This window comes from Hemitrygon akajei, chromosome 14 (assembly GCF_048418815.1).
Source record: "Hemitrygon akajei chromosome 14, sHemAka1.3, whole genome shotgun sequence".
In the NCBI taxonomy this organism is placed as follows: Eukaryota; Metazoa; Chordata; class Chondrichthyes; order Myliobatiformes; family Dasyatidae; genus Hemitrygon; species Hemitrygon akajei.
In genome coordinates this window covers 53,147,979-53,174,677 of record NC_133137.1, presented here as the reverse complement: position 1 = coordinate 53,174,677, position 26,699 = coordinate 53,147,979, and the positions used below count along the sequence as shown (strand labels likewise).

At 42.3% G+C, this 26,699-nt stretch overlaps 1 protein-coding gene across 11 annotated transcripts in view; it reads right to left on the bottom strand.

Annotated features, from left to right (window-relative positions):
- sox5 (SRY-box transcription factor 5) overlaps positions 1–26,699 on the bottom strand; it is a 388,193-nt gene that overhangs the window by 144,392 nt on the left and 217,102 nt on the right. For all 11 annotated transcript variants that reach the window (XM_073066077.1, XM_073066075.1, XM_073066073.1 and 8 more), the window contains 3 exons: positions 19,375–19,461; positions 14,108–14,280; positions 6,776–6,844 (listed from right to left, as the gene is read on the bottom strand). In XM_073066077.1, coding sequence (XP_072922178.1) covers positions 6,776–6,844; positions 14,108–14,280; positions 19,375–19,461 — 329 coding nt within the window. The remainder of the gene's footprint in view (positions 1–6,775; positions 6,845–14,107; positions 14,281–19,374; positions 19,462–26,699) is intronic.

Genomic DNA, 26,699 nt, shown 5'->3' with positions numbered 1-26,699 from the left:
GCAGAACTTCACAAGAGTCAGGATAAAGGTTAACAGATCATTGGTTAATAAAGGAATCCAGAGGTATGGGGATCCTGCAGGAAGTGCTGAGGTAAGAGTTCAGCTGGGCTGTTCTTTTATCTCAGCTATATCCAATTCTTTGCATATAGTTGGAGAAAGAAAAGAAGAACCCGATTAGACCACACGTGGAGTATTGTGTTCAGTTCTGGTTACCTCATTATTGGAAGGATGTGGCAACTTTTGAGAGGGTGCAGAGGAGACTTTCCAAATGCTGCTTAGATTAGAGAACATGTCTTATGATGAAAAGATGAGCAAGCTAGGGCTTTTCCCTTTGGAGCAGAGGAGGATGAGAGGTGACTTGACAGAGGTGTACAAGAGGCTTAGATTGAGTGGTCAGAGACATTTTCCCAGGGCAGAAGTGGCTAATACCAGGGAGCATAATTTTAATGTGATTGGGGGTAAGTATAGGGGGAGGGGATGTTAGTGGTAAATTCTTTTCACAGAGAATGGGGGACACGTGGAATGCCCGGCCAGGGGTGGTAGTCGAGGCATATATGTTAGGGACATTTAACATACTCTTAGATAGGCACATGGATGATACAAAAATAGAGGACTATGTTGGAGGGACAGTTTAGATTGATCTTAGAGTAGGTTAGCAGGTCAGCACAACATGGAGGGGCCAAAGGGCCTGTAATGTTCTATGTTCTATATTCTATGAACCAGATGAATACTGCTGAATATAATTGAATAGAGAGGTGTTTGTATAGACCATCCATGTGAATTATTTTGTCCCAGCAAAGGTGTTAGAACATTCAGAGGCATCTACCATTTTAGATATGTTAGTCAATGGAAGCATTGCCAGACTCAAAATATTGAAGTAAACAATGTAATTGAGGCGGTTGAAATTGTATTGAATCGCCTGGTGTTGCCATCGTTCTTAAGGGTATAAAAATGTGATGTGCTTAGAGTTTGAGAGACTCTACCGGGATGGTCTCAGGGAGAATGCCAGCTTGTTGTGATTAATCAAGACCAATATTCACTCTCATTTGTAATGACCAGTGTACACAAAAATCTTGAGCTGTGCAATTTTTTAACCAGTGACAACAACACGTGCACGCTGAATTTTTCTTCAATAAAAACAGTATAAATAAGCCTGTTCTAAAATCTGTAGACAAATCATCACAAGCTCCACATTGTCAATACCATTTGCATCAGAAACCGGAAAAGGAAATGTGATTATGTACGATCATGAAATATACTTAACATGCCAACAAGGTAGAGGGTGACAGCCTTTTGTGCGCATTTGAAATTCCTTTGTGTGCTAGTAGCAAACATGAGTGTGTGTGCACATGCACACACCGCAGAGGGAATATTGATAAAGACCATTTACATCACCAGCTTCAGGGTCTCTTGAGACTCTCCTGGCACCAGATTTGGATTAATTTACTTATCACATGTACATCAAAACATACAGTGAAATGTGTCACAGCCTAAGGATGTGCTGGGGCAGCCTGCAAGTCCTGCAGATGAAGCACAAGGAGTAAAGAGGGTCAAGCCTGGAGCGGCAGAAAGGGGGCGACGGTTAAGAACATGGTGGGTTGGGCTGGTAGATGGCAGGGATGAGGGCTTGTATTGAGGTCAGTAGAGAAGTGGGAGTTGATCTCCAGCCAGGTATAGTGGTGAGGGTAATAGGGGTGAAGACCAAAGATTAGCCTTACAGAAAGAGCTGGCTGCAAAATGATGGACGCCTTGAACTCTAAGGCAGGGGATTAGGCATGTCAATAAAGCAGGGTTTAACTCTTCAGTACAGAATTGCTAATGTGTGAGTTCCCACACTATTCAAGAATCTCTGCTGCAGAGAGGAATGTTGTGTAGGTAATGTTAATGTATATTTAAAGTAAGCTATTTGGCATCACTCTGTATGACATCACAGCATTTGGCTGCCATTTTAATTAATTTATTTAAAGATACAACATGGTAATAGACTCTAGCGGCTGATTAGTTCACACTGCCCAATTACACCCATGTGACCATTTAACCAACCTTAATCCGTTTATCTTTGGAATGTGGGAGGAAAGTGGAGCACCCAGAAGAAACTCATGCAGTCACAGAGAGCATGTACAAACTCCTTACAGATAGCAGCGGGCATTGAGCCTGGCATTATGCTAACCACTACACCACCATGCACCCACCCCCCAAAATTATACTGTTTGACATTAAACATTCCTTCTTTGATATCACTATTTGACAACAGATCCCATTGGGCACTCGTTACGTCACATTGTTGCACTTTGTGTGGAAGTGTGCCAAAACACTGAGGTCATAGGTCAAATTTGCATAAATGTACTATCGCACACAAAGACATTAATTGTACTTGGGCAGCAAGGTGACACAACTGGTAGAGTTGTTGCCGCTTAGCTGAAGAGGGCATGGTTCAATCCAGATCTCTGGCAGTATCTGGCGGCGAAGTCTGCATCTTCTCCCAGTGACCGTGTGGGTTTCTTCCAAATGCTTGTGTTTCTTCCCACATCCCACAGACATGCGAGCTGGCAGATTAATTGGCTGTTGCAAAGAGCCCCTGCGGGGAGTTGATGCAAGGAAGAATAGGTTGGAGGTTTAAAAAGTGGGGAGTGGGATTGGTCTGAGACAGATGGGCTGAAATGGTGTCCTTCTAAGTTATACGGAAATATGGAAATATAGTGATCCAGCACCCATTCCACATGCAAAAATGCCAGGTGAACCACGTTTGCAAGGCCTGAGTGTTTACTGAGGCTTGGAGAATGCTCAGTCTTCAGAGTCACACCCTAAACCTTCCTTAACCCACCCCAACTACCCTGGTTTGCTGTTTTTAAAGTGGCAGGTCCTGCTAATCTTTGAAACTTGAAGTAGAATTGTAGCACTCACTTGAGCTTCTCGTTCCCAGGGAATTATCTGCAGACCCTGGGTGGGGTCCCAGTGCAGTAAATGATAGGACATCAACTGCAATGGCTTCTGTGAGAAGCAATTGTTGTGCTGCAAGCCCGAAATCTCAGTTGTTTGCAAAAAAGGTTGCAAAGTCATGGGAAACACATGCTTGCTTTTTTTTTGAACTGGGCTGCTTCAGTGAATGTGAGTCAACATTTCAAATTTTATGGAAACAGCTGCTGTTGACATTCAATGATTTACCACAGGAACATCTCACAGCAGCAGGGCTGCTGCTGTCTCCATTTCAGTCCTCTGTACTGCTGCCCAGCCACACCAAACACCACGTGAATTCAAAGTCTCTTCAGCTGTATCACAAATAGCCTTAGCCTATCGATCACAGTTTAAATAGTGCACCCTGTGAATGGCAGATGCAGCCGACTCCACATATTTGCACAGGCAACTCTGTGCCAAAGGAGTGCTGTTTCACCGATGTGGTCTCAAACAGAGCACCTTACCTGACTTTGGCGTTGGAGATCTCCTGGTGTTACAGAGCCAGAGAATACTACAGCACGGAAACTGGCCTTTCTGCCCCATTTGTCCATGCCATCCAAGGCCGTTTCACTTGCCTGAACTTGGACTATAAATCTTTCCTAGTCATTATTTCAAAGGACAACAATAATCCATTATCTGACCATTGTCTTGATGCATTTTAATGGCATCCTGTTGTGCACATGCTGGCTGCTTTTCCCACAAGTCATGACTGCAGTATACCGCAGAAAGTACCTTGGGATGTTGTGACCAGAAATGTTTCTGGCCTTCCCCGATGCATAACGAGTACCTTGCAGCTTGACTCAGCCTTCCATTGCCATCCATGATCAGCTTGACTTTTGAGGTCAGTGGTTGAGACTGACCAGTTTACATAGTCATCTTGCCTGGTGTTTTTGCTGTCACTGTTGACTGTTTGGAGGAGCCATGATTTACTGAGAAATGCAGATGCTCACTGTTAGACTGACCACTTGACAATTGCCCCTTCACCATTCATGAAGCTCCTCCTCGCCTCCATTTTCCAGTTCATCCCTTGATTCCTTTAATGCACAGAAATACCCAGGAACTCTGACCTGAGCCTCCAGGGTACAGAATTCTAAAGATCTGCCACCCTCCAATGAAGAAAATTCTCCTAATTTCCATTCCAAATGGCCAAACTCTTATTCTGAAACTTTAGCCCTTGACTGAGAACATTTGCTCATAAGGAAGATTCTCGACATATTGACCCTTTGGTGCCTGCTAAAGCTTTTGTATGTTTGAATGAGATCACCTCATTCTTATAAACACTAGTGAATACAGGTGTTGTCTAATGAAGCTCTTCCCATGAAGTAAACCTACCTTCTCAGGAACTAGTCTGGTGCATCTTTCTTGCACTCGCTCTTAAAGTGACTTTTGGTTGAGATAAGGGGTCCCAAAGCTGTATACTGTACATTTCTCCAGATTTGGTCTCACCTAGGCCCTACATAATTGCTTTCCCTCTGGTCATGGATGAGTGACCAGTCTCAATGTGCTCAACTTTGAGTCAATTGCTGGTCAGAGCTGAGGAGACAGTGATGTTGGTGATATTGGAGCTCTAAACAAGAAGCATATACAAAATGGTCTTCAACACCTCACAAGCAGCAATGGAATATCTAATCTGGGTGAAATTCTAATGTAATCAACACAGCCATCATGGCAAAACAAGAAGACACCACAATCGGAAGTGGGTAACATAATTTATACATTTGTTTTAGGGTTAAATAAATGTGAAAACTCCAGGGAAGTTGCCCTCCTGTTCTTTAAAGAATAATACAGTTCCTTAAAGAATAATTTAGCCAAACTCATCCATGCCAGTTAAGGTGTCCACCTACAATAATCCCATTTGCTTGTCCCATCAGATAGTGTTATGACTGTTAGACAAGGGGACAGTCAGAACCACAGATTAAATGCGTGATCTGAAAGATTGCCCTTCCAGCAATGCAGTGCTTCCTCTGCACAGCATTGGAGTCACAGCCGAGGGAGTCTTTTCCTAGTTCTTGTAGGCAGGGGGTTGAGCTAGAAAAGAGTTAGCATTGCTGAGTGCAGAAGGGAAAAAAGGAAACCTGACCACAGTTTGAATGTAGAAGGAAGGAGCATCCCACAAAACCTCCTGCCATGGGAAGGGACAGTTCCTCAGGTCCAGTCTCCATATCAGGTAGCGGGCTACCGGCAGTGGGATACTGCGAGCTCCCCTGGTTAAAGAGTGGAGGAAACTAAGCACTTTATTGGAACAAATAGTTATGGGGATAATTCCTGCAGTCAAATATCCCTTCAGACCTGGCTGCCTAGACTTGCTGATGGATAGTGGTAAAATCTGAGTAAGGTTAAATACGTGCATATAGAAATTAGCATGAAGAGGAAAGGCATGAAGTATGAGAGGGTGTGGAGAAACCACTGCAGTCTTGAATGAGATCATCTCATTCTACCTTTTACAATTTATATAATCTTTTACATTTTTTACAACTGGTGCCAGAAGGTATAGCGATACCAGTACATCCTTGGGTATGTTGGTTGTTAAAACAAACAACAAGTTTCACTGTGTATTTCAATGTACATGAGATAAATAAATCTGAAACTGAATTAGAAACTAAACTCTAGAAAGTACTAGCTTTGTCCAATTAATCTCTCTCCCAGGAACCAGTCTAGAGAATCTTTACTGTACTCTCTCTAAGGCAAAGGCACTTTGTTTAAGGTAAGCAAATCCAAAGCAGGTATACATTTCTCTATGCAAACACAAGGAAATCTGCAGATGCTGGAAATTCAAGCAACACACACAAAATGCTGGTGGAACACAGCAGGCCAGGCAGCATCTATAGGAAGAAGCACTGTCGACGTTTCAGGCCGAGACCCTTCGTCAGTCCTGAAATGTCGACTGTACTTCTTCCTATAGATGCTGTCTGGCCTGCTGCGTTCCACCAGCATTTTGTGTGTGTTGCTTACATTTCTCTATGTGTGGTTTCACCCTGTCCAACATAATTGCTCTACCCTTGAGTGGCCAGTCTTGGTGTGCCAAGGTCCAGATCAAACCCTGATTAGAGCTGAAGAGAAAACAAGGGTCAGGATAATCAGGATGACGTGTACAAAAACTTGCTAAAGCAGTTGCAAACTCAGTACTATGCCTAGCACTGATACGTTGCATGTCCAGATGGATGTAATAAATGCCAAGAGAAGATCGCCATGGTTTCCAAAGACACAAGTATATTTTGGTTTCAAATGAGCTGACATCAAAACATAGAACAATGCACAGTACAGCATAATACAACCCCTTCGACCCACAATGTTGAACCAACTTTTAATCTACTCTTAGGTCAATTTAACCCTTCCATCCTATATAGCCCTCCATTTTTCTATCATGTTCTAGGAATTTCTTAAATACCCCTCATGCATCTGCCTCTACCACCACCCCGGCATGGGCATTCCACACACCCACCATTCTCTGTGTAAAAAAAACTTAGCTCTGATGTCCCCCCCCCCCCCCCAAACCTTCTTCCGATCACCTTAAAATGATGCCTCCTCATATTAGCCACTTCTGCCCCTGGGAAAAAGTCTCTGGCTGTCCACTCAGTCTATGTCTCTAATTACCTTGTACAGCTCTATCAAGTCACTTCTCATCTACCTTCACTTGAAGATAAAAAGCCCTATCTTCATAAAAGTTGTACAAGCTGGTCTTCCCCAAACCCAGCACCCAACACTGCCCCACAACCCTAACACACACAATCACTGAGTCATCTTCCAAAAAACATCTCTCTCCAAGCTGGAGGTGAGACAAAACATCGATAACAATACAAGCCTGAGGCTGGACTCTGACCTGGATCTGCTGCTGAAGGAGGTTGATCTTGTGTTGTTGCTGTAACAACTGCTGCTGTTGCCTTGCGATCTGTAAGGGAGGGAATGAAATGAGGCCGATTTAGCATCAATTAAAAGCTAATGCATCGTTACTCAGGATTATTCTCATTTTATTTCCCATTCCCATCTCCAATTGTCATCTACCTGCATACCTTTCCCATCAAAGAATTGTACTGCATTTCCTGCCCAGCTCCTCGGAGAAACAAGAGATTCTGGAAACCTGGGGCAACATAGACGCTATCTGTCCTCCAGTATTTTGTGTAAGTTGCCGACCATGATACTAATCTCTTTTGCTTGCATTAGATCCTTATCTCTTGTGCCTTTCCTATCCAAGTTCATGTCCAGATGCTTTTACGCATAAGTGGGTCTGCCTCCACCATCTCCTTGGGCATCTCATTTGCAGATATTCACTGCCCTCTTTGTGAAAAACACAGCCCTCAGATATCCTTTAAATTGATCCTCTCTTATTCATGCCCCCTCCCCTGTCCTTTTATACTCCCTGCCCTGGGAAAATGACTATCTATCACTGACTATCAATGTCCAACATAATTTAATAAAATTCTATAAGATCACTCCTCAGCCTCCTACTCCTACACTCTAATGAGAATAAAGTCAGCCTATCCAGCCTCTCTTGATAACCACAGCTCTCCATTCCAGGCAACCACTCCATGACCCTGCTTTTTGTTTTAACCTCTCGTCCATTCCCATGCCTTACCTCCCTCCAACACTTGTTCCTCTGGCTCTCTCTTTGATTAAAAACTGCTTGCCATTGAAACATTAACTTAGTTGGTCCTGCCCCCGATCCTGCCTGATCTGTTTCCTGAGTATCATAGAATTGTTATAGTACTAACAGAGCCCATCTAGCTCATTGAGTCTGCACTGGCACTTAGTAAAGTAATCGCATCATTCCCTTTTCCTTCTGCTTTCATTTTAACAGGGCCAGGATGTGTCGATGAGCTGAGCGGTCGACAGCCCACAGCTGCAAATATCCTAGATTGCTACCTGGTGCTTGAGATGCACTGTGAGCACACTGTATACAAAAGGCAAGTGGTGCAAGTTAGGACCCCTGCTGCAAGAGTTTAGAAATGTGTAGAAAGTTACTCAGAGATAACTTCTCTGCCTTCATCTGCAGGCTACTTGTTCACCTATTCTGGGTATTCTTGTTTTTGGGCTTAAATTGAGGGACCATTTTCTCTTTTCCAGGACAACCAGTGACCTCACAACAGACTCCAGCCTGGACACAAATAAGTCAACACAGATGTGACCTGATCTGCTCTTGTGTCTCTACCCAACAGGGAAAATCTCCTTCCTCCAATGAAAACACTTTTAATTAAAACATATGCACACTGTATTTTTGTTTTAATGTACCTGCAAAAATCACTTCTAAAACACCTCTTCTGCTGAAGTTATACAAGAAATGTTCTGTTTAGTGTGTCTAGGGGAGACACATGTTCAAAGGCATCACACAAATTAAACTGGAAATACAACTTAATTAGATTAACAATGAGCTAAGCAAGCCACATTGGAAGATTAGTTGCAGCACACAGTTCTGACTTGCCGACAGATTGCAATTCAGAAGTTGATTGCTAGTTCATCAAAAACAAAAGCTGGCAACCCAACCAAAGGATACAAAGTGAAGTGACACTATACTAATTAAATGAAGTGATTTTATTGTTTACCAGCACAGTTGTTACACTCTCTGCAATTCTGCTTTTTTTGCAGATTGCAACAGATTATTTCAAGGTAAGACTGGCTTTTAATTACAGCGCAATTAAAATAGAAAACAGGCAAATGAGCGAGCTCATATATTGTGCTCCTGCTAATAACAAACCTTTGACATTTGCATATGTACAATGAACGGCGATCTGTGATAGGGAACCAGCTCTTTATTATTAGGGCAAGGAATTTATTGTCTATCAGGACAATAGAGTATTCACACTTTGGACTTTGACCATTTTTAAACAAGTCACCTGCAGCATGTTTTATCACTTTAAAGGCAAATTGTTTATCCTTCAGCAGGATTAAGATAAATGCAGTTTAAATTTGTTCTTTTTTATTCAATCATGGTAGATTTGTCAACTCTAAACTGAAAGGTCAGAGTTTAAGTTCTGGCATAGAACATAAAACAGAACTGTACAGCATGGGATCAGACCCTATGGCCAACAGTGTTGTGCTGAAACTAATTAAATAAGTAATCGAATGATCAACTAACCAATCCCTTCAGCTTGCACAATGTCCATATCCTTGCATTCTGTGCCTATAATGTCTCTGCCTCTACATTAGGAGTTTTTATAAAATATTTATATAGGTACATGAATATGAGGGAAATGTAAGGATATAGACATTGTGCAGGCAGAAGACCATAAAATAACAAGACATGGGAGGAGAATTAGGCCATTCGGCCCATCAAGTCTGCTCCGCCATTCCATCATGGCTGATTTATTATCCCCTTCTACCAATTCTCCTGCCTTCTCCCTGTAACATGTGACACCCTGACGAATCAAGAACTTATTAACCTTCACTTGAAATACACTCAATGACTTGGCCTCCACAGCCATCTGTGGCAATGGGATTACTTTAATTGGCCATTTGATTACTAATTTAATTATTTTCAGCACAACAATGTGGGCTGAAGGGCCTGTTCCTGTGCTGTATTGTTCTATGTTCTACAACAGACCTCATGTTCACAATCCAGGAAAACATTCCCAATATGGCACTAGAGGAGTACCACACTGTCAGTAGGATTGTCTTTGGGGTAAGTAACTAAACCAAGGTCAGCTCTGCTCCTTGACTGGTAACAGAGTGGGCACCATCAGAGAAAGGTGACAAGAGTTTTCCTGCTATCCTAACTACCACAATTCAATAGCAGCTAACCTAGTTAATTTACACAAAATGCTGGTTTCAGCCCAGACTATCAGCTGTTTATTCCCCTCCATAGATGCTGCCTGACCTGCTGAGTCCCACTGGCTTTTTTGTGTGCTGTTCAAGATCTCAAGCATCGCTTGTGTTGTTAACTCAGCTTTTGTCGAGATCTTGCCATGCACCAACCAACCGGCCACATCTCCAACACATCAAGTGTAGTTGTGAGATACAAGAGACTGCAGATGCTGGGACCTTAGCACCACACAAGCGCAGGAGTAAGTCAGCAGATTGGGCAGCATCTGTGGCGGGAAAGGGATAGTCAATGTTTCGGGTACAGTCTCTTTATCAGGGCGGAGTGTAAAGTGGAGATAGCCAGTATAAAGAGGTGAAGGGGAAGGATGGGTAGAATCTGCAAGTGAAATACAGGTAAGGAGGGTTTAATGGACGGACAGAACCAGGTGGGGAAGGGTGGAGATTGTGACTTTAGTCAAGTGTATTTAATTAGCTTGACAATCTATTGCAATATCCTCAGGCTGTGAAGAACAGAATAGAAATACATGTTTTTGGTTTTATCTAATTGTTTGTCAAATTCTAGTTCACAGTTTATAAGTGCAAGTCAGTGGAAAATAATTGTGCCTTAAGCAGGGACTTGTTTTTATATGAAAAATTATCTCACGACCCATCAAACCAAGTGGGTCTTTAGGATGTTGACCAAACTCTGTGTCAATGAGACAGTGCTGACGACGGGTTGAAGGGAGCTTCAGGATAAAAAGACTGACGGTGGTTGAAATCACAGTTGCCAATGATATAGCAAAGGAGTTGAGACTGCATGAGAAACCAGAATTGGGGGAATGAAAAGTTTGAAGGCTTGGAGGAATGTGAAAAGGTGAGAAGGACTCAATCCACTGAGGATCTGAACACAAAGTTGAGGACTTTAAATTCAAGGTCACAGAGTCATACAGAATTGAAAGAGGCCTTTTGGACCATCTGGCCCATAATCAGCAAAATTCCCATTTGTCTGCGATTGGCTCATATCCTTTTAAACTTTTCTTAACCATGTACCTCCCCAACAGATTTTTAAATGTTGTTAACGTACCTACCTCAACCACTTCCTCTGTCTGACAGCGCATTCATATAATAAGGGTCATGCTCTGGATGAAAAAGTTGGCCCTCCATTTCCTATCAAATTTCTCCACTCTCACCCTAAACCCAAGTCTTCTAGTTCTTGATGCCTCAACCTGAGAAAAGTACTGAGGGAGTTCATTCTGTCTATGCATTTCCTGATTTTATATACTTCAATAAGATCACTCCTCATTCTCCTGCGCTCTAAAGAATAAAGCCCTAGCCTTCTCAACCTCTCTCCATAACTCAGTCCCTCAAGGCCCAGCAATATCTTGGTACATCTCATCTGGTGCCTTTCTTATAGCAGGGTGATCAAAAGTGAACAAATACGGCCTTAGCAATGTCTGAGTACAATGCAACTTCTATTCTCAATGCCTGACTGAAGATGGCCAGTTTGCCAAAAGCCATTTTCACCACTATGACCAATCGCCACTATTACCTATGACACCACTTTCATGGAACCATGTACTTGCAAGGTATTCTTGAACTAGAAAGCAAGGGAAGTCAGAGAGGATGGGAATTATGGCCAGGGTAAGGTTTGGGATGAGCTAAACATTGCGAACCAGGAAGGATAAGTGGCCTCTTCTCTAGTGATCTATCACTCTGATTATACTGCCTACCTGGGACTCTGTATGTCAAATAGCATTTTCTAACAGGAACCTGGCTTCACTTATCTCCTTCCCCACCTTCTTATTCTGGCTTCTTCCCCCTTCCTTTCCAATTCTGATGAAGGGTCTCAGTACAAAACGTCAACTGTTTTTCCTCTCCAAAGCGGCTATCTGACCTGCTCAATTCCTCCAGCATTTTGTGTATGTCGCCTCATTTTTTTAACCTTATTGCCTCTTTTTCGCACAGACCCCTTATCCCTTGATGCCTTGATATTAAATATGGTATTGTCTAAGTCTCTGATTTAATTAAAGGCAGGTTTAGAGTGACTGAGATGCTTAAGGAAAGCTTGTTTTATTAAATTTGGTTTCACAGCAAACTCGATGTGCACTCCAGCCAGTGAGAACCATTGCCAAGCAACCTGCTCCAGGCATCATTTTGCCTTGAGATACACTGCATTCTGACTCATGTTACAACTTCAGCATAAATTGAAATAAAGTGAAAGCTACCTGAATATATTCCACATCAGGCATCCGACTGAACCACCCTGAAGGTAGCAAGTGTCAGATTTAATCAACAATCCACGAGGTGTTAAGGTAGGCCAATTGGTTTTCACATTCCTGATACTTTTTATGCCATGACTGTTAACACTGAGATATGAGTTGTTACCTCAAACTTGATCAGTGCCACTTTTTATTTGCTTTGTCAGTGCAGGCAGCGTGGTTTCTTCTCAAAAAGGGCTATGTTCCACGCTCTTTACTGTCATGGACTTGCGGGTAGATTGCACATTGTCAGTCATGTTACCAAACCAAATGTACAGGCTTTTATTTTCCCTTGTTGGGACACTTGATGACTTTTTAAATTAAGAAAACAGTTTGCAAGTGGCAATCAGAAGGTGCTAGTTAGCTGCTGCTGGATTGGATAACTGACTGATGGCATTAAAAAATCTGCAGATGGTAGAAATCTGAAATAAAACCAAAAATGGTGGCTGCCTGGACTGCTGGGAGTTTCCAGAGTTGTTAAAATGGCTCCCCTCTTCCCTTCTGAAGCATGACTGAAATGGCTGAATTCAACAGATGGAATGTGGCATCAAATTATAAGATAGGTGTGGACTACGGCACAGCTCCTGATCACTCTCCAATAGTCCTCTCATTGATGAGATCTGGAAATGTTTGAGTTCAGCTGCTTGTGGTATGGATTTTCAGATAAGTGAAGACTACTGTAATATGACTCAGTCCCATTGTAATTAGAAAAGAAGGGTAGGGGCAGGAAGAGAGAACTGGGGGAAGGCAGAAAAACATTGTACAAAGAGATCCAACAAGCCAATATTGCTTGCCTTAAGGAATTAATAATGGAGAGATTACATAGAGGTATTTTGATGCAGTGATTTAGGAGAAATACCTTCTGTGGGGGAAATAATGGCCTATGTATATTCTTCAGTATCTGGGGTCCCCAATCTATTTTATGCCATGGACAAATACCATTAAGAAAGAGGTCCGTGGACGCCAGGTTGGAGACCCCTGTTCAGTTAATGGCAGGAACATTAACAGCACTGATTTACAGATGGATCTTGAGGTCCAAATCCATAAATCCCTGAAAGTGACAACACAAGTAGATAGAGTGGTAAAGAAAACATGTGGCATGCTTGCCTTCATTAGTTGGGCCATTGAATGTAAGAGTCACAAAGTCTTGTTGCATCGGTATAACTCTCTGCAGGCCACACCTGGAACACTGTCTGCAGCTCTGGTTGCCCCCATTACAGGAAGGGTGTGGGGACTTTGGAGAGGGTGCAAAAGAGGTTCACCGAGATACTGCCGGGCTGGAAAGGTTGGACAAGTTTAGATTTTTTTCTCTACAGTGCTGGAGATTGAAGACTGAAGTTTATAAAATTATGAGGCAAAGAGTCGGCGGTCAGAATCATTTCACCAGGATGGAAATGTCAAATACCAGAAGGCATCACTTGAGAGGGGAAAGTTTAAGGGAGATGTATTTTTTACATAGAGAGTGGTTGGTAGAAATCTAAAATGTACTGATGGTGGAAGCAGATATGACAGTGTTGCTTAAGAGGCTTTTAGATACGCAGGGAATGGAGGGATATGGATCATGTGCTGGCAGAAAGAATTAGTTGACTTTGGCATCATGTTTGAACTATCAAGAACTCAAGGGACAGGTCATTTGAAGTACTTTCTGTGCTTTAGGACTGAATGGATGATGATTCATTGGTAATTTTTAAAGGGCGTTTGATACAAACTTGCAAAATTTTTTTTAAAAACTGGTCCATGGGTAAAGAGTGGGATTTTTGATAGAGACAGTATCAGGTACAGGTACATTGCCTCCTCCATTTGTAATGGATAATTCTTCAATGCTCTGAATCAGTGACAATTTACACACTTATAGTTCGAGGCCACAGCATGGTTTGTGTGCACTTTAGACAAATTACTAACAATTTTATATTGCGTTTTAGTTCACTTCTACAGTCATAAAGATCCAGGCAATTAAGAATTAATGGCAAGAATATAAGTCACAGTGCAAAAAACCCTCTGATGCTCAGAGCAAGTGACACAAAATGATTCTTTTATAAAGCTATGGATGTTTTCTTGTAAATTTTTCCATCATGGTCTGTTAACTTGGTGGCTATAGCATGTTACTGCTGAACTTTCCCCGATTCCCCGTCAACTGGATTCATCCATTCAGTTGCACTCACTTGTTCCTGTTGCTGCTTTGCGAGTTCCATTTGCTGCCGTTGCTTCTCGATCTGCGAGGCTGCCAGCTTTTTCTGTTCATCATGAGCTGCCAGCAACTGCTCACGCAGACTTGTCAACTGGTTGATCATCGCCATGAGCTGCCGTTCCTTCTCCGCCAAGCTCTCAGGCGTCCCTGTCACCAGTGGAAGGGGTGGGATGGTTTGGGGTGTGGAGGGCAGAAAATAGAAAGAGGGAGAAAAGTTTAACTTCTCCTGAGTTTCATAGGTCATGGGAGTTCAGTAAGTGGGGGAGCGAGAAGCAGCGATCACAAGGAATTAGGAAGGAGAGTCAACCCCGGCCAATCAATTTATCTTTCCAAGACATCCAGCATAATACTTCTATGGTCACAGAGAGCTACAGTACAAAAATAGTCCCTTTAGTCCATCCAGTCCATGCCGAACTGTTACTCTGCCTAGTCCCATTGACCTGCTCCTGGACAATAGCCCTTCATACCCCTGCCATCCAAGTACTTACCCAAATTCTCTTAAGTGTGGCAATCAAACCTGTACCCACCACTTCCGCTGGAAGCTTGTTCCACACTCTCACCACCCTCTGCGTGAAGAAGATTTCTGCCTTAAATATTTCACTTTTCACCCTTAACCTATGACCTCTAATTCGAGTCCTTGGTGGAAAAAGCCTGCATTGAGGCAGCTTAATTGGATGCGTTAGGATCGGTTTACCTATCTTGGTTGTAATTTGGCAAAAGTGATTCTACAGGAAGGGCAGAGGACTCTTTGCTACAACTCATGCTAACATCAAATGGTGAAGTAAATGTCATTCTACTAAAGAGTAGAGTAATTTTTAGTAAAAAAATAAGAATAATATGCAATCAGTTTGTTGATCTTATTCTGATTGCCAATTTTCCAACCCAAGTACCTTGGACTCCTGCAACTTCCCCACATTTCAGAATACTAACAATTAGTCTGTTTAATCTACAGGGACCTAGGTTCCATCTGGTTACAGTATTCTGCTCCCGTTCCCTGCAACATTTGGTGCTGGTCGGTTAACGGGAGAGTGTAAATCACCTGACAGTTTGCATACTTGTAATGGATCGGGAAATTAGTGCTTACTTTTGTTTGTCAAAGAGAGGTGACTATTTTGAGGCAAAGATGGGCTAAGAGCACTCACACATTCCTGGAGAATCTCTAGAAATATTTTATATTTCTTTTTCTTTGGTCACGTCTCTACCCGTCACCAGTCCTGAGTGTACGTTTGTTTAGCTATCATTTCCGAACCAGTAAAGAGTTCCCTGGCTTATGATGGCAAGTGTATCAAATGGAGGCTCATTCTCTGGAGTTACAGAGATGCCATAGGCTACAAGAAATTATTTTGTGCTGTCTTCCAGGTCATTCCAGGGCAGCACAGTGACACTGCTTCACATCTACAGAGATCTGGGCTTTGATCGTGACCTTTGGTGCTGTCTGTGTGGAGTTTGCCCATTCACCTCTCGTGCTCTAGTTTCTCCCCACAATTGGTGGGGCTGGGCTAATTGGTGACTGCAAATTACCCCATAGTGTGCACAAATGGTAGACAGATCAAAGGAGAGGGGATAGGTTGGTGAGGGATAATAAAATGCAGGACTACAGGGAAAACAGGAAAAGGGAAAGTGAGATGGGTGGGTTGGCTTGGTCTAGGGCTGTCAAGGACCTGATGGATCAAATGGCCATCATTTATATGGGTTTTTCAAAGAGACTCAGGCACTTTTGTAGTCCAGTCACTAATGGAAAGTAGCAAACATAGCAACAAATTTGTATGCAGGTCCATTCAATGAAAACCAATGGAAAACATGAGCCAAATAATGATGGCTCTTCTGTTCATCCACTGTTTCTCTCTGGTTTTCCTCCACCAAAGCTGTGGGAGAGAAATCTCTGAGGAAGTTCACACCTCATCTGGTGTAGGAGTCAACAAAGGGATAAATGGCTGGCTTCAAGAAGATCTATGAATGGTGCTCAAAGACCATTTACAACTACATAAGGGCAGTGGCATAATAATGCATCTGAATAAGACAAGAGTAGCAGCCAAGCTTCAAGTCTTTGGGGTGTCAAAAGCAAGGGGACACCACCAGGTCAAGGTGACTACTTAATCAGTGGTGTAGCAGAACTGTTGGACTCAGAGAGCACTTTGACATACTGGCAATTATGTAGAACTACAGCATGGTAGCAAGCCCCTCGGCCCATCAAGCCTGCACCACCCAATTATACTCATGTGGCCAATTAACCTACCAACCTGGACATCTTTGGAATGTGGGAGTAAACAGGATCACCTGGAGGAAACCCCCGTGGGTCACAGGGAGAATGTACAAACTCCTTACAGACAGCAGCTTCATTATCGATGGTAACAATGATTGATTTTTCATAATTGTTATCTACAGAAACGAAAGAAACTCCACAGCTTATTGTGTGGGCAACTGAAGGCCTATTTAATATAAACTGAAAAATGTTAGAAAAATCAGGAGAAGGCCATTCATTTGTCCCCTTAAGCCTGCTCTGCCATTTGATGTGACTTACACCATTTAATTCTCTTGATTCCCTTAAAAATCTTTAGTGGAACTGCTAAGAGAACTGTGGTGCATAGGAGGCCAAAGTCTAGACAAAAGAGAGATGTTGAGAGTTAATAGGACCAAAGACTGAATGCATAAAATCTTAAAGACAGCATGGAACAGGGGATCAGCGCTAGTTAGTATGGTTGTTGGGCGCACTTACACTGCCGGAGAGTTGGCAAAAATAGGTTCAAAGTGCACCTCAAAGGTAGCCAAATCCCATTCTGGTCTTTGAACCCAGGAGGCCACTGAGTTCAGATGGGGTTCTGGGACGGTCATAACAGCACACCACTGACGAGGCCAAAATCACCTTGCAGCCTATTGCAATGTAGTAATCACTGCTCAGTGCATAAGATATAGGAGAAAAATTAGGCCATTGACTGCTCTGCCATTCGAGCATGGTTGACTTATTTTCCCTCTCAACGCCTTCCCCTATTTTCTTTGATGCCCTGACTAATCAAAATTTCACAACAATGCTTTAAATTTACCCAATTTCAACAATCAAAGGGCTGAAATGAAGGAAGGTAGATCTAAGATAGTAATAAAATACTTTGAGGTGAGAAAACATTTTATTGTCATAGAATCATAGAAAACAGAAATAGGCCCTTTGGCCCAACTGGTCCGTACCGACCAAGACACCCATCTTGTCCTATTTGACTGCGTTTGACCCAAATCTTTCAGAACCTTTCTGGGAAGGTTGGTCAAATCTCACCCTCAGTGGAGAAAAATTGTATATTCTGTTTGTCTTGTCGTTCCACGTTTTTTTTTAAAAAGCTCCAAAGTGAGAAGTAATTGTGCCTGTGCTCAATGTATTTTTGAAACTGATTTACATGCGTGTGCACAAACACATAACCACAAAGTCCCATCTTCCGAGTCAGAAATTCCAGACGACAATAGTTTTTTTGTGATCTCTTTACATTTCAGTTTACATTCCTGCTTTGCCTCAGCAGCCTATCAAACGATCTCTTGCTCTATTCTTCCCATGGCTCCAGCTTCATGAGGCACCATGCTGGACTCTTGGGCAGAAAGCAGTCGGCCCATTTGACCTCACAAGAAGGTGCGAGTGAGATTCATTTGGCCCCGGAGGGCAGCTTTCCCAACAATAGACAATAATTGCAACTGTCACGGCAGTCTGCAGGAGAAATAAACCGGTGGCTGTTTTAACAACTCACTGTGGAGCCTGGCCCTTTAGATGTGTGTTTGAAGGGACTGCAAAACAGAAAAGATCTTCTGTTAAAATGTCAAAGCAGAAAAGAAACCCTCCTTTCATGACAGGCTGGCAGGAATGTCGATTGTCTTCTTTCTCCAGACCATAGAAGTTAGTCCAGTGTTTTATGCTCAGTCCACACAAGAGCGATAGGTAATGATCGTCAGCGGCACATTATAAAGATGCAAGAGATCTGCTGCCACACTGTCTTTTCAAATTTACCATAAAAATTAAAGGCACAGATTTTACAGGCTGAACGATTAACTGAATAGGCGCCGTCAAATGGTCTTAATACATTTGACGGAAATGGTTCAAGAATGTTAAGCTTCAGGAGACTAATAAACTGCAGTAACCCACATTTATATGTATCTGTTCCATATTTTAAAACGACTCAGAACTACCTATGGTTCACTAGTGGCATTTGACATAAGTTGAAAACAGTACACAAGTTAAAATGCTAGCTCAACACTGCACTGATTCCACAAACTATGGACTCACTTTCAAGGACTTTACAGCCCAGTATGTTTTTTTGTGTATGTGTGTGTGTGTGTGTATATTTATTTATTATTGTTTGTTTTTTTGCATTTGCGCAGTTCGTCTTCTTTTGCTGTTTGTCAATCTTCGTGTGTAGTTTTTCATTGATTCTATTGTATGTCTTTGTTCTACTGTGAATGCCTGCAAGAAAATGAATCCCAGGGTGGTATATGATGACATATACGTACTTTGATAATAAAATTACTTTGAACGAAACACTTTGAGCTGTGGACAGCAGTCAATAGGAGTTTAACTTTAAATGAGAATTCTGGTATATTTAAGGAGCTGTTGTCTAGACTGGAATATCCTCATCTCTTTTTGTTCCACTGACATTATGTTGAGGTCAGACATGGCAGAATAAACAGGACATACAATCTCAAAGCTCTGCATTATTAAACATATTTATAAACAGTAACTGTGTCTTCTTTTAGAGACGATTACTGGAATTGCCACTTTGCATGCTGTAATGAACGTGGACAAGCAGAAACCATATCAGTCCTGGATTCCATATAAAACCCCTGACTTCTCATCAAAACTGCTGAACAAGACTAAATCTTTTCCCATACATGACATGAGGCAGCCTTGTTAAATTGCTAAAATAAATTAGAAGGCTTGACAAAAATATCTATTCAAAGTTATTTTCAGTAGGCTGCATCCTGTTAGTTTTGCAGTTAGTTGCCTTCTTTAAACACACACACACACACACACACACACACACACACACACACACACACACACACACACACACACACACACACACACACACACACACACACACACACACACACACACACACACACACACACACACACACACACACACACACACACACACACACACACACACACACACACACACACACACACCATTTTCAACCAACCACGAATGTAAAAAAGCAGAAGCAGGGAAAGTGTGCAAGGACAAATTGAATTGATCATTTACCCAACCTTTAATCTCCCCGATGTTTCCTGATCCCATGGCAAGAAGCTTGTCCTTCCAGTCTTTTGATAGCAGCTTCTCGATACTAGGAGTTTCTGAGGAAATGCAAAGAGAGAATTTGTTTTTAGAAAGCTTTAATCTCTCACTAAAGCCCTTGCAAAGTTCAACTGCAGACTAAGGCATCACTCCCCATCTTGCTGATTCATTTATATGTTTAATCGCAAAACAGATAAGAATTATTTAATCATCTGCTCTTTGAGAATCATTACCCTGACCTCAAACAATGAAATGACTGTTATGTGGCACAATTGTCTGGCTTTCTGGAGAGAGGGGAAAGGAGCCGATCAACAGTTCAACAATTCTGCAGGATAGCCGTCCGGTCAATGAAACAACAAAACAGCACAGAGTCAAAGTTGGATAAAAAGCCACCTTGGTTTAGTTTATTCCTGTTGATCAAAGGACTGAAAGACTACAAGTGGTTAAACTCTGTGAAACAGCAACTGTAATCAGGAACACTGAAAAGTAAGATAGACCCTGGGGTGTATCAAACACAGTCTTGATGGAAAGGGGAGTCACGTACTTGCCCTGTACTGGGGCTTCCACTGTTACAGGCCTCTGAGTGTTCACCTTCCCAGCCGTCACACAGCATACAATCCTCTCATGACTTCTCTCCTTGCTGCATATGGCTAGAATGAGGACTCTCATCATTTACTTGGGACCGCTGGTTAGAGGGGGTCTTAATGCAGCTGTAGTCCACTGACATGAGTGAACCAGTCACTGGAGGCTGTTCACAGCTGTCCCCTGCCAACCTGCCTCCATTCCAACAGATGCTATTCACACCGAACAATGGTTGAAGCTCTTAAGGCAAGTTCTGACATTTAAATTGAACAGCAAATGGCTGGGGACAACACATTCACCCCAATTTTGTGTCATGTGTGCACAGTATTAGGAATTACTTTTACTCATTAACAGGCTGTGCTGTTCAAATTATTTTTACTTTAAAAGATTCCACTCAAACTTGTGCTGTGCCATTTTACAAATAAAGCGGGTGCCCTCATCGATGGTCTGAGCAAAAGTATTTCTGGTTCTCTCTGAGTGTGATACCACCCCATTTTTGTGCCTAGACGAGGAATGAAAGTCAAGCAATGTTCTCTGATTACTGGGGAGCCCTGTTATTAGAAGTTAAAAGGTCAAAAATTAAAATTCCAGAACAAAGGTCTTTATTCGGCTACTTTTAGGAGGGAAATGTAAAACAGCTTAATCCTGATATATCAGGGGAGAGATTAAAGATCTGTCTGCCAGTGAATCAGCGTCACCTTGCCTTCAATTAAATGTCATATCAAAATCACTTTATATAATTATCAAAGCATACTTCAAAAGGTCCAACTATACACTGCCAAAGCCAGGCAGATCATGCAACTTCATGTCAGAAGATCGATTGGCCCAGTTTTGACCAGGTACCCTGTAACTCCTCTCAACACGGGCTCAGTTTGCAGAAATTTTGGAGAGCTAATGAACTATAAAGGTGATTGCAACATAAAGTGGTTTATACTTTCAGCTGGGGAGAAGAACGAATGCAAAATAAAATTAAAATAGATGCAATTGTTATCCAATCCAAAAACACGTAGGGTTAAATATTTTCCATTGACTGGTTAGGGTGTTATAACGATATAAACACGGTTTGCAATTCCACCAGTATAAAAGGTCAGCGGTATCGTGGAACATTCCCTTACCCCTCCAAGCCCCTTCTCCCCCAGCTATTATCTCATATTTGTGGAGCTGGTAGTAGGCATTTAGCAGATCAGAATAAGTCAGGCCCATGTAACAAAGGGCTACTGTCATGTAGCCAGTCTCAGACATGGTGAAAAGGAGCCCACAGGAAAAAGGCAGGCTCCAATTTTTTAAGTTTTTTTTCTGCTGAGCACAGTCACCACATTCACTTCACTTGGCAAGGTCAGCTCAGTGTTCCTGGCTTGAGCTGTGAACAGGGCTCGGGATTGAATAACCAATTATACAACCACTGGCTGAGTTTATCCAAGGTTTTGCAAATTGTAATAATAGTACAGTATTCCCAAAACGTTTCATCCACTTCCAGACATGGTGTCATATCCCATCACGCTTAATTTACATTTTACAACATAATATACGTTGAATATCTCACAGCAACATAATACAATCACTTATTTTTGCTGAACGAGTGTAAGTAACAGTGAGGTTTAGTCTTGGGTCCATTTAAGACCACATTAATTCAATATTATATTTCCTGTTCATTCCCTTGTTAGTTTAAACTGTAACCTGTGTTAACTGGAGGAAATGCATCACCAGCTCTAATTCTTACACTTCACCAGTGTCTCAAGGAATATAAATTGTTGCAAGAATCCTTTTACTTGTTCATGACATTTAATGTTTTATAATTTTTTTTATTTGAGGCATTAAAAATGTCACAAGTCCAAAAATAAAAAGGATTGTCATTGTAATGGATCTGAGGCTAAAGAGAAATTCTCTCACTCAGATCAGTAACTGTCAGCTGCGGTCTTTGAGAATCGTGGTTTCAGAACAAATGCTTCAGTTTTGTCACAGAAGGAAGACCTCTGCCATGTGCCAGTCTGACAGTGCACACAAGGTATCTTCAGCAGACTTGGAGCCATTGAATCTTGCAATAGCTGAAGGCCTGCTTGCCTCAGCCAGATCGCTAAAGGAGCTGTTCTGTTTAGTGCTAAATCTTAGCTTTCTCCCAAAACCTTCTAAATTAATTCCCTTAAAATACTTAGGTTCTGTAAAATCTGATCCAACACCCTTTAGGGAACATGTTTCATTTTAAAGCAGCACTCCATGGGGGAAAGGAGAGTCTGCAAAAAAAAAAACAGAAACTGTTGGAAATACTCAGAAAACCAGGTGACATCTGCGGAGGGAGAAACAGATTCAATGACCTTTCACAGAACTCTCTGTTCTCCTCAGTTGAACCCTGGCCCTTTTGCCAAGTGAGTTCATGACCTCTGTTCACTGGCCCACTCACCACAGGAAACAAGTTCTCCCTCTAATTATTCTGAGTGCCTCTGGTAGGTCTCTCCACATGCCAAGGATAGCAATCTGAACAGTCCTTTATCCCCTAGAATTAATTATTCTGGTACAACTTCTCTGTAGCCTCGCCAAAAACTAGACAAACTTGCTGAAGTGCAGTGCCCAAGACTGTTCCCAGTGCTCAAGCTAAGCTCAACAAGTAACTTGTCAATATTTGATATGTCTTCCTTTTGTTTCTATTCAGTCACCCTATTAACAAAACTGAGAATCTCACATGCTTCCTTAACTGCCTGTTCACTTACCACATTAACTTACTCTGACAGCTTCAAACCACTTGTGAATCTCTCACTTCCTTTGCCCTTTCACATCTTTCAAGGTATTATATTCCCTCTCTATGTTGTCCCTCTCAAAATGCAGCACTTCGCATTTATCTAGGTAAACTGCTAAGGATCTTGGGTTTCAATAACAAACATGCATTTTTCAGGTCAGGCAGCATCTATGGAGGGGAACAGACATTTTGGACTGGGATCCTTCATGAAGAGGCTTGGCCAAAAATGTTGACTGTTTATTGCCCTCCATAGATGCTGCCTGACCTGCTGAGTTCCTCCTGCATTGTGTGTGTGTTACTCTGCAATTCCAGTATCCGCAGAATCTCTGTGTTTAGACCTTCCGGACTGATCACCCCTTCAAATGCAACTCTCACCAAACGGGATAATAAAGCAACATAAAGATGGAGTTTATATTTGCATAGCTTCAATTATCTCCCAAAAATATCCTTAAGCACGTTACATAAAATTGGGTACATTCTGACATGAAGCCAGTGCTGCAATGGAGTGCAAGCAGTAAGCTGTCTGTGCACAGCAATGTCCATGGAGTCGCATTAAGCGGAATACTTCTGTAATGTTAGTTCAAGACCTCCAAGAGGACCACTGCCTTGTTGTGGTTTAGAGGCTTGCTGCCTCAATGACCTGGAGAGCTATGCTGGCTGGAGTCAGGGCTTCATACTTTCACTCTTGCTAGGGTCACCACTGCAAAGCGTAGAGGCCAGACTAAGAGTGGTCCATGAGTCCCCAGGTTTGGGGGTTTAGCTCAGGGCTAACAACCCTGAATGGTAAAACAAAATTGTTATGGAAACAGCAATGAAGAATCCTTCTACATCTGAGTGGTCAAGGACAAACAGATAAAAGTTCAGGTAAATAATTTCATCTAAGGTTCTGCAAGAACCTTTCTGCTCATGGGGAGACAAGGTACAGAAACAGCACCCTCAGCTCACCAAGTCCCTGCTGAAATAAATAGCACAAAAGAGAATACAAAGGCTGTGCTCATGGATTCATGGACCGTTGAGAAACCTGAAGATGGAGGGGAAGAAGCTGTTCCTAAAACATTGAATATGTATCTTTAGGCTCCGATACCTGCTCCCTGATGGTAGTAATGAAAAGAGGGTGTGTCCTGAGTGGTGAGGGTCCTTAATGGTGGATGGAGTCGTTTGAAAGTTTTCCTCAATGGTGTGGAGGCTAGCGCCCATCTTGGAGCTGACTAAGTGTGCAGGCCTCTGCAGCTTTTTCTGATCCTGTGTTTTAGCCCCTTCATTCCAGAGAGTGACGTAACCAGTTTGAATGCTCTCCTCGGTAATCTATACCACCCTCCCGCCACTCACCTACAAATATGTTGAAATTTAGCGACCAGTTAAACTGCCAAGCTCTCAATATCAAACCAAGTTTTTTTACATCCATCCCGGGAGGCAGCTGGCACTTCAGTTTAATGCCTCACTCAAAAGTTGTCAGCCCAGCTCTCGCTCAGTATGGAGCTGGAGTACTCAACTGGATGTTGCCCTTGAACATGTGACAAGAAACATGAGTGGGAAGGCAGCACAGCATGGACTTCACTCTGCAACTTTGTCCCTATAGGTCAGGAGATAAAACTGATAGAAGGGTAGGAGGTACTCCACAGCTCAGTCCCAGATCTGCCACAAGCAGGGAAGTTTATAGTCAGCAGAGGGGATTAAACTGCATGAAAGTAGTGGATGAAAGCAGACCTCGTTTCCTTCTTGAAAGCTAAAGAGATAAATCATTTGAAATCCAGAATTCTCTCTATTTAGCAGAATCTCTCACCATCCTGATTCCAGTGGGACCTCTCCCCTGACCCAAACATAGAAATACTTTCTTTTTCACTTTTCCACCTCTCACCTCCATGCTTCTCACTTCATCCTCGCATCCTCACCTACCACTTTCCAGCTTGTACTCCTTCACCTCCCCTACCCACTTCCTCATTCTGGTTTCTTTCCAGTCCTGATGAAGGGTCTCGGTCCTAAACATTGACACTTTAATTCTTTCCAATAGATACTGCCTGAGCTGCTTATGTTCTTCCAGCAGTTTGTGGGTGTTACTATAAAGATACAGTCCCCAGAAACTTTGCAGGTCATAGGGGCAAGTGTGGATGCAGAGCTAGACAGAAAGGGGTTGGAGGACAGTTTTGAGGTAGAGCAAGAGTAGGGTGAAGACCCAGAAGAGGCAATTCCAAAATACATAGACGAGGTTGTTGGTTGTGTAAGAGACCAGAGGCTAAGATCACGAAGAATGCTTCCATAACAAGCAAGCTGTTTGAGAGGGTCCCAAGCAGAGCAGCATGGCCGCCTAGCAGTTAGAATAACGCTTTACAGCACCGGTGGTAATTGGAGTTCAATTCCCACCACTGTCTGTAGCAGTTTGTATGTTCTCACTTGGGTTTCCTCCAGGTGCTCCAGTTTCCTCCCACATTCCAAAGACGTACGAGCTAGTGAGTTGTGAGCTTGCTATATTAGCGGCGGAAGCTGGCCGACACTTCTGAGCTGGTCAGCACAATCCTCACTGATTTGATTTAACATAAACAATATATTTCATTTTGTGCTTCAAAGTATATGGGACAGAGCTGGCAGGTGAGATATACCGAGACATCCAACACAAGTAGAGATAAAGTGAATTTTAGAACACATAGAATAGGAATCCTAGAAGATACTTGCTTTTGTGATATGAAACTACATACAACATCAAACTGAAGGGGGAATCACCTTTCCCCAAGCAGCAATCAAGCTTAGTATTTCTACTAAGAGGCTCCCCGATGATGGAGAAAAGAGGAACAGACCTGTTCTATGAAAACCAAGAAAGACTTGTGCAGTGAAATGCCCATGTATCACACTGTTTTAAATTGGCTTTGTATTGCTGCTGATTATGTGTTTCTCTTTTCCTGTTGCTTCTGTCAAGGAAATTTTGACAGAAAATTGTAGATATATTTAATCGGCATTCAGGCAGAAACTCAATGTACATCAACAGAACAGTTTAATGCAGAGCATCAAACATCTTTCTAAAAACATTGTTAAAATATTCTCAGTGGCCACTTTATTAGGTATCTCCTGTGCCTAATAAAGTGGTCATTTGAGTGTATGTATGTGGTCTTCTGCTGCTGTAGCCCATCCACTTCAAGATTTGACATGTTGTGCATTCAAAGATGCATTTCTGCACACCACTGTTATAACGCGTGTGGTTATTTGAGGTACTGTCGCCTTCCTGTCAGCTTGAATCTGCCTGTCTTGAACCTCCTTTAACCTCGCTCATAACAAGCTGTTTTCATCCACAGAACTGCCACTCACCGGATGATTTTCATTTCTCGTACCATTCTCCGTAAATTCTAGAGACTATTGTATATGAAAATTCTAGGAGATCAGCAATTTCTGACATACTCAAACCACCCCATCTGACACCAACAATCATTCCACCATCAGTCAATTAAATCACTTCCCCATCCTGATGTTTGGTCTGAACAACAGCTGAACCTCTTGACAATGTCTGCACACTTTTATGCTTTAAGTTGCTGCAACATGATTGGTTGATTAGATATTTGCATTAATGATCAGGTGTACATGTGTACCTTATAATTGACTGTATATGCAAATAATATAACAGAAGGAAATCAAAGGTGCAAGTTACCCCTGCCATATGCACTAAATGGCATGCTTGCTTCTAGATCCCAGAGATGTCAAGAGCTCTTTTTCATCCTAGTGGTTTAATTATCACAACAGATATGGCACCTGACCCTAACCAATGCTGACTGCAAGGACCTTTACAATTTTTGAGAGCGTACTGCCTTAAATATATTTTTATTACATGTTAGAGGCTATTTTACCCTGTAGGTCCCCAGTGAATTAAACAGGACAAACCTGCAAGCTTCCCTCTTGCTTCCACTCGCAGGAAAACAGAATGTAGCAGTGGATTGTAAAATACAACACTGGAGTTGATATCCATAAAGGACACATAAAATATAACTTGCATTATCTAGC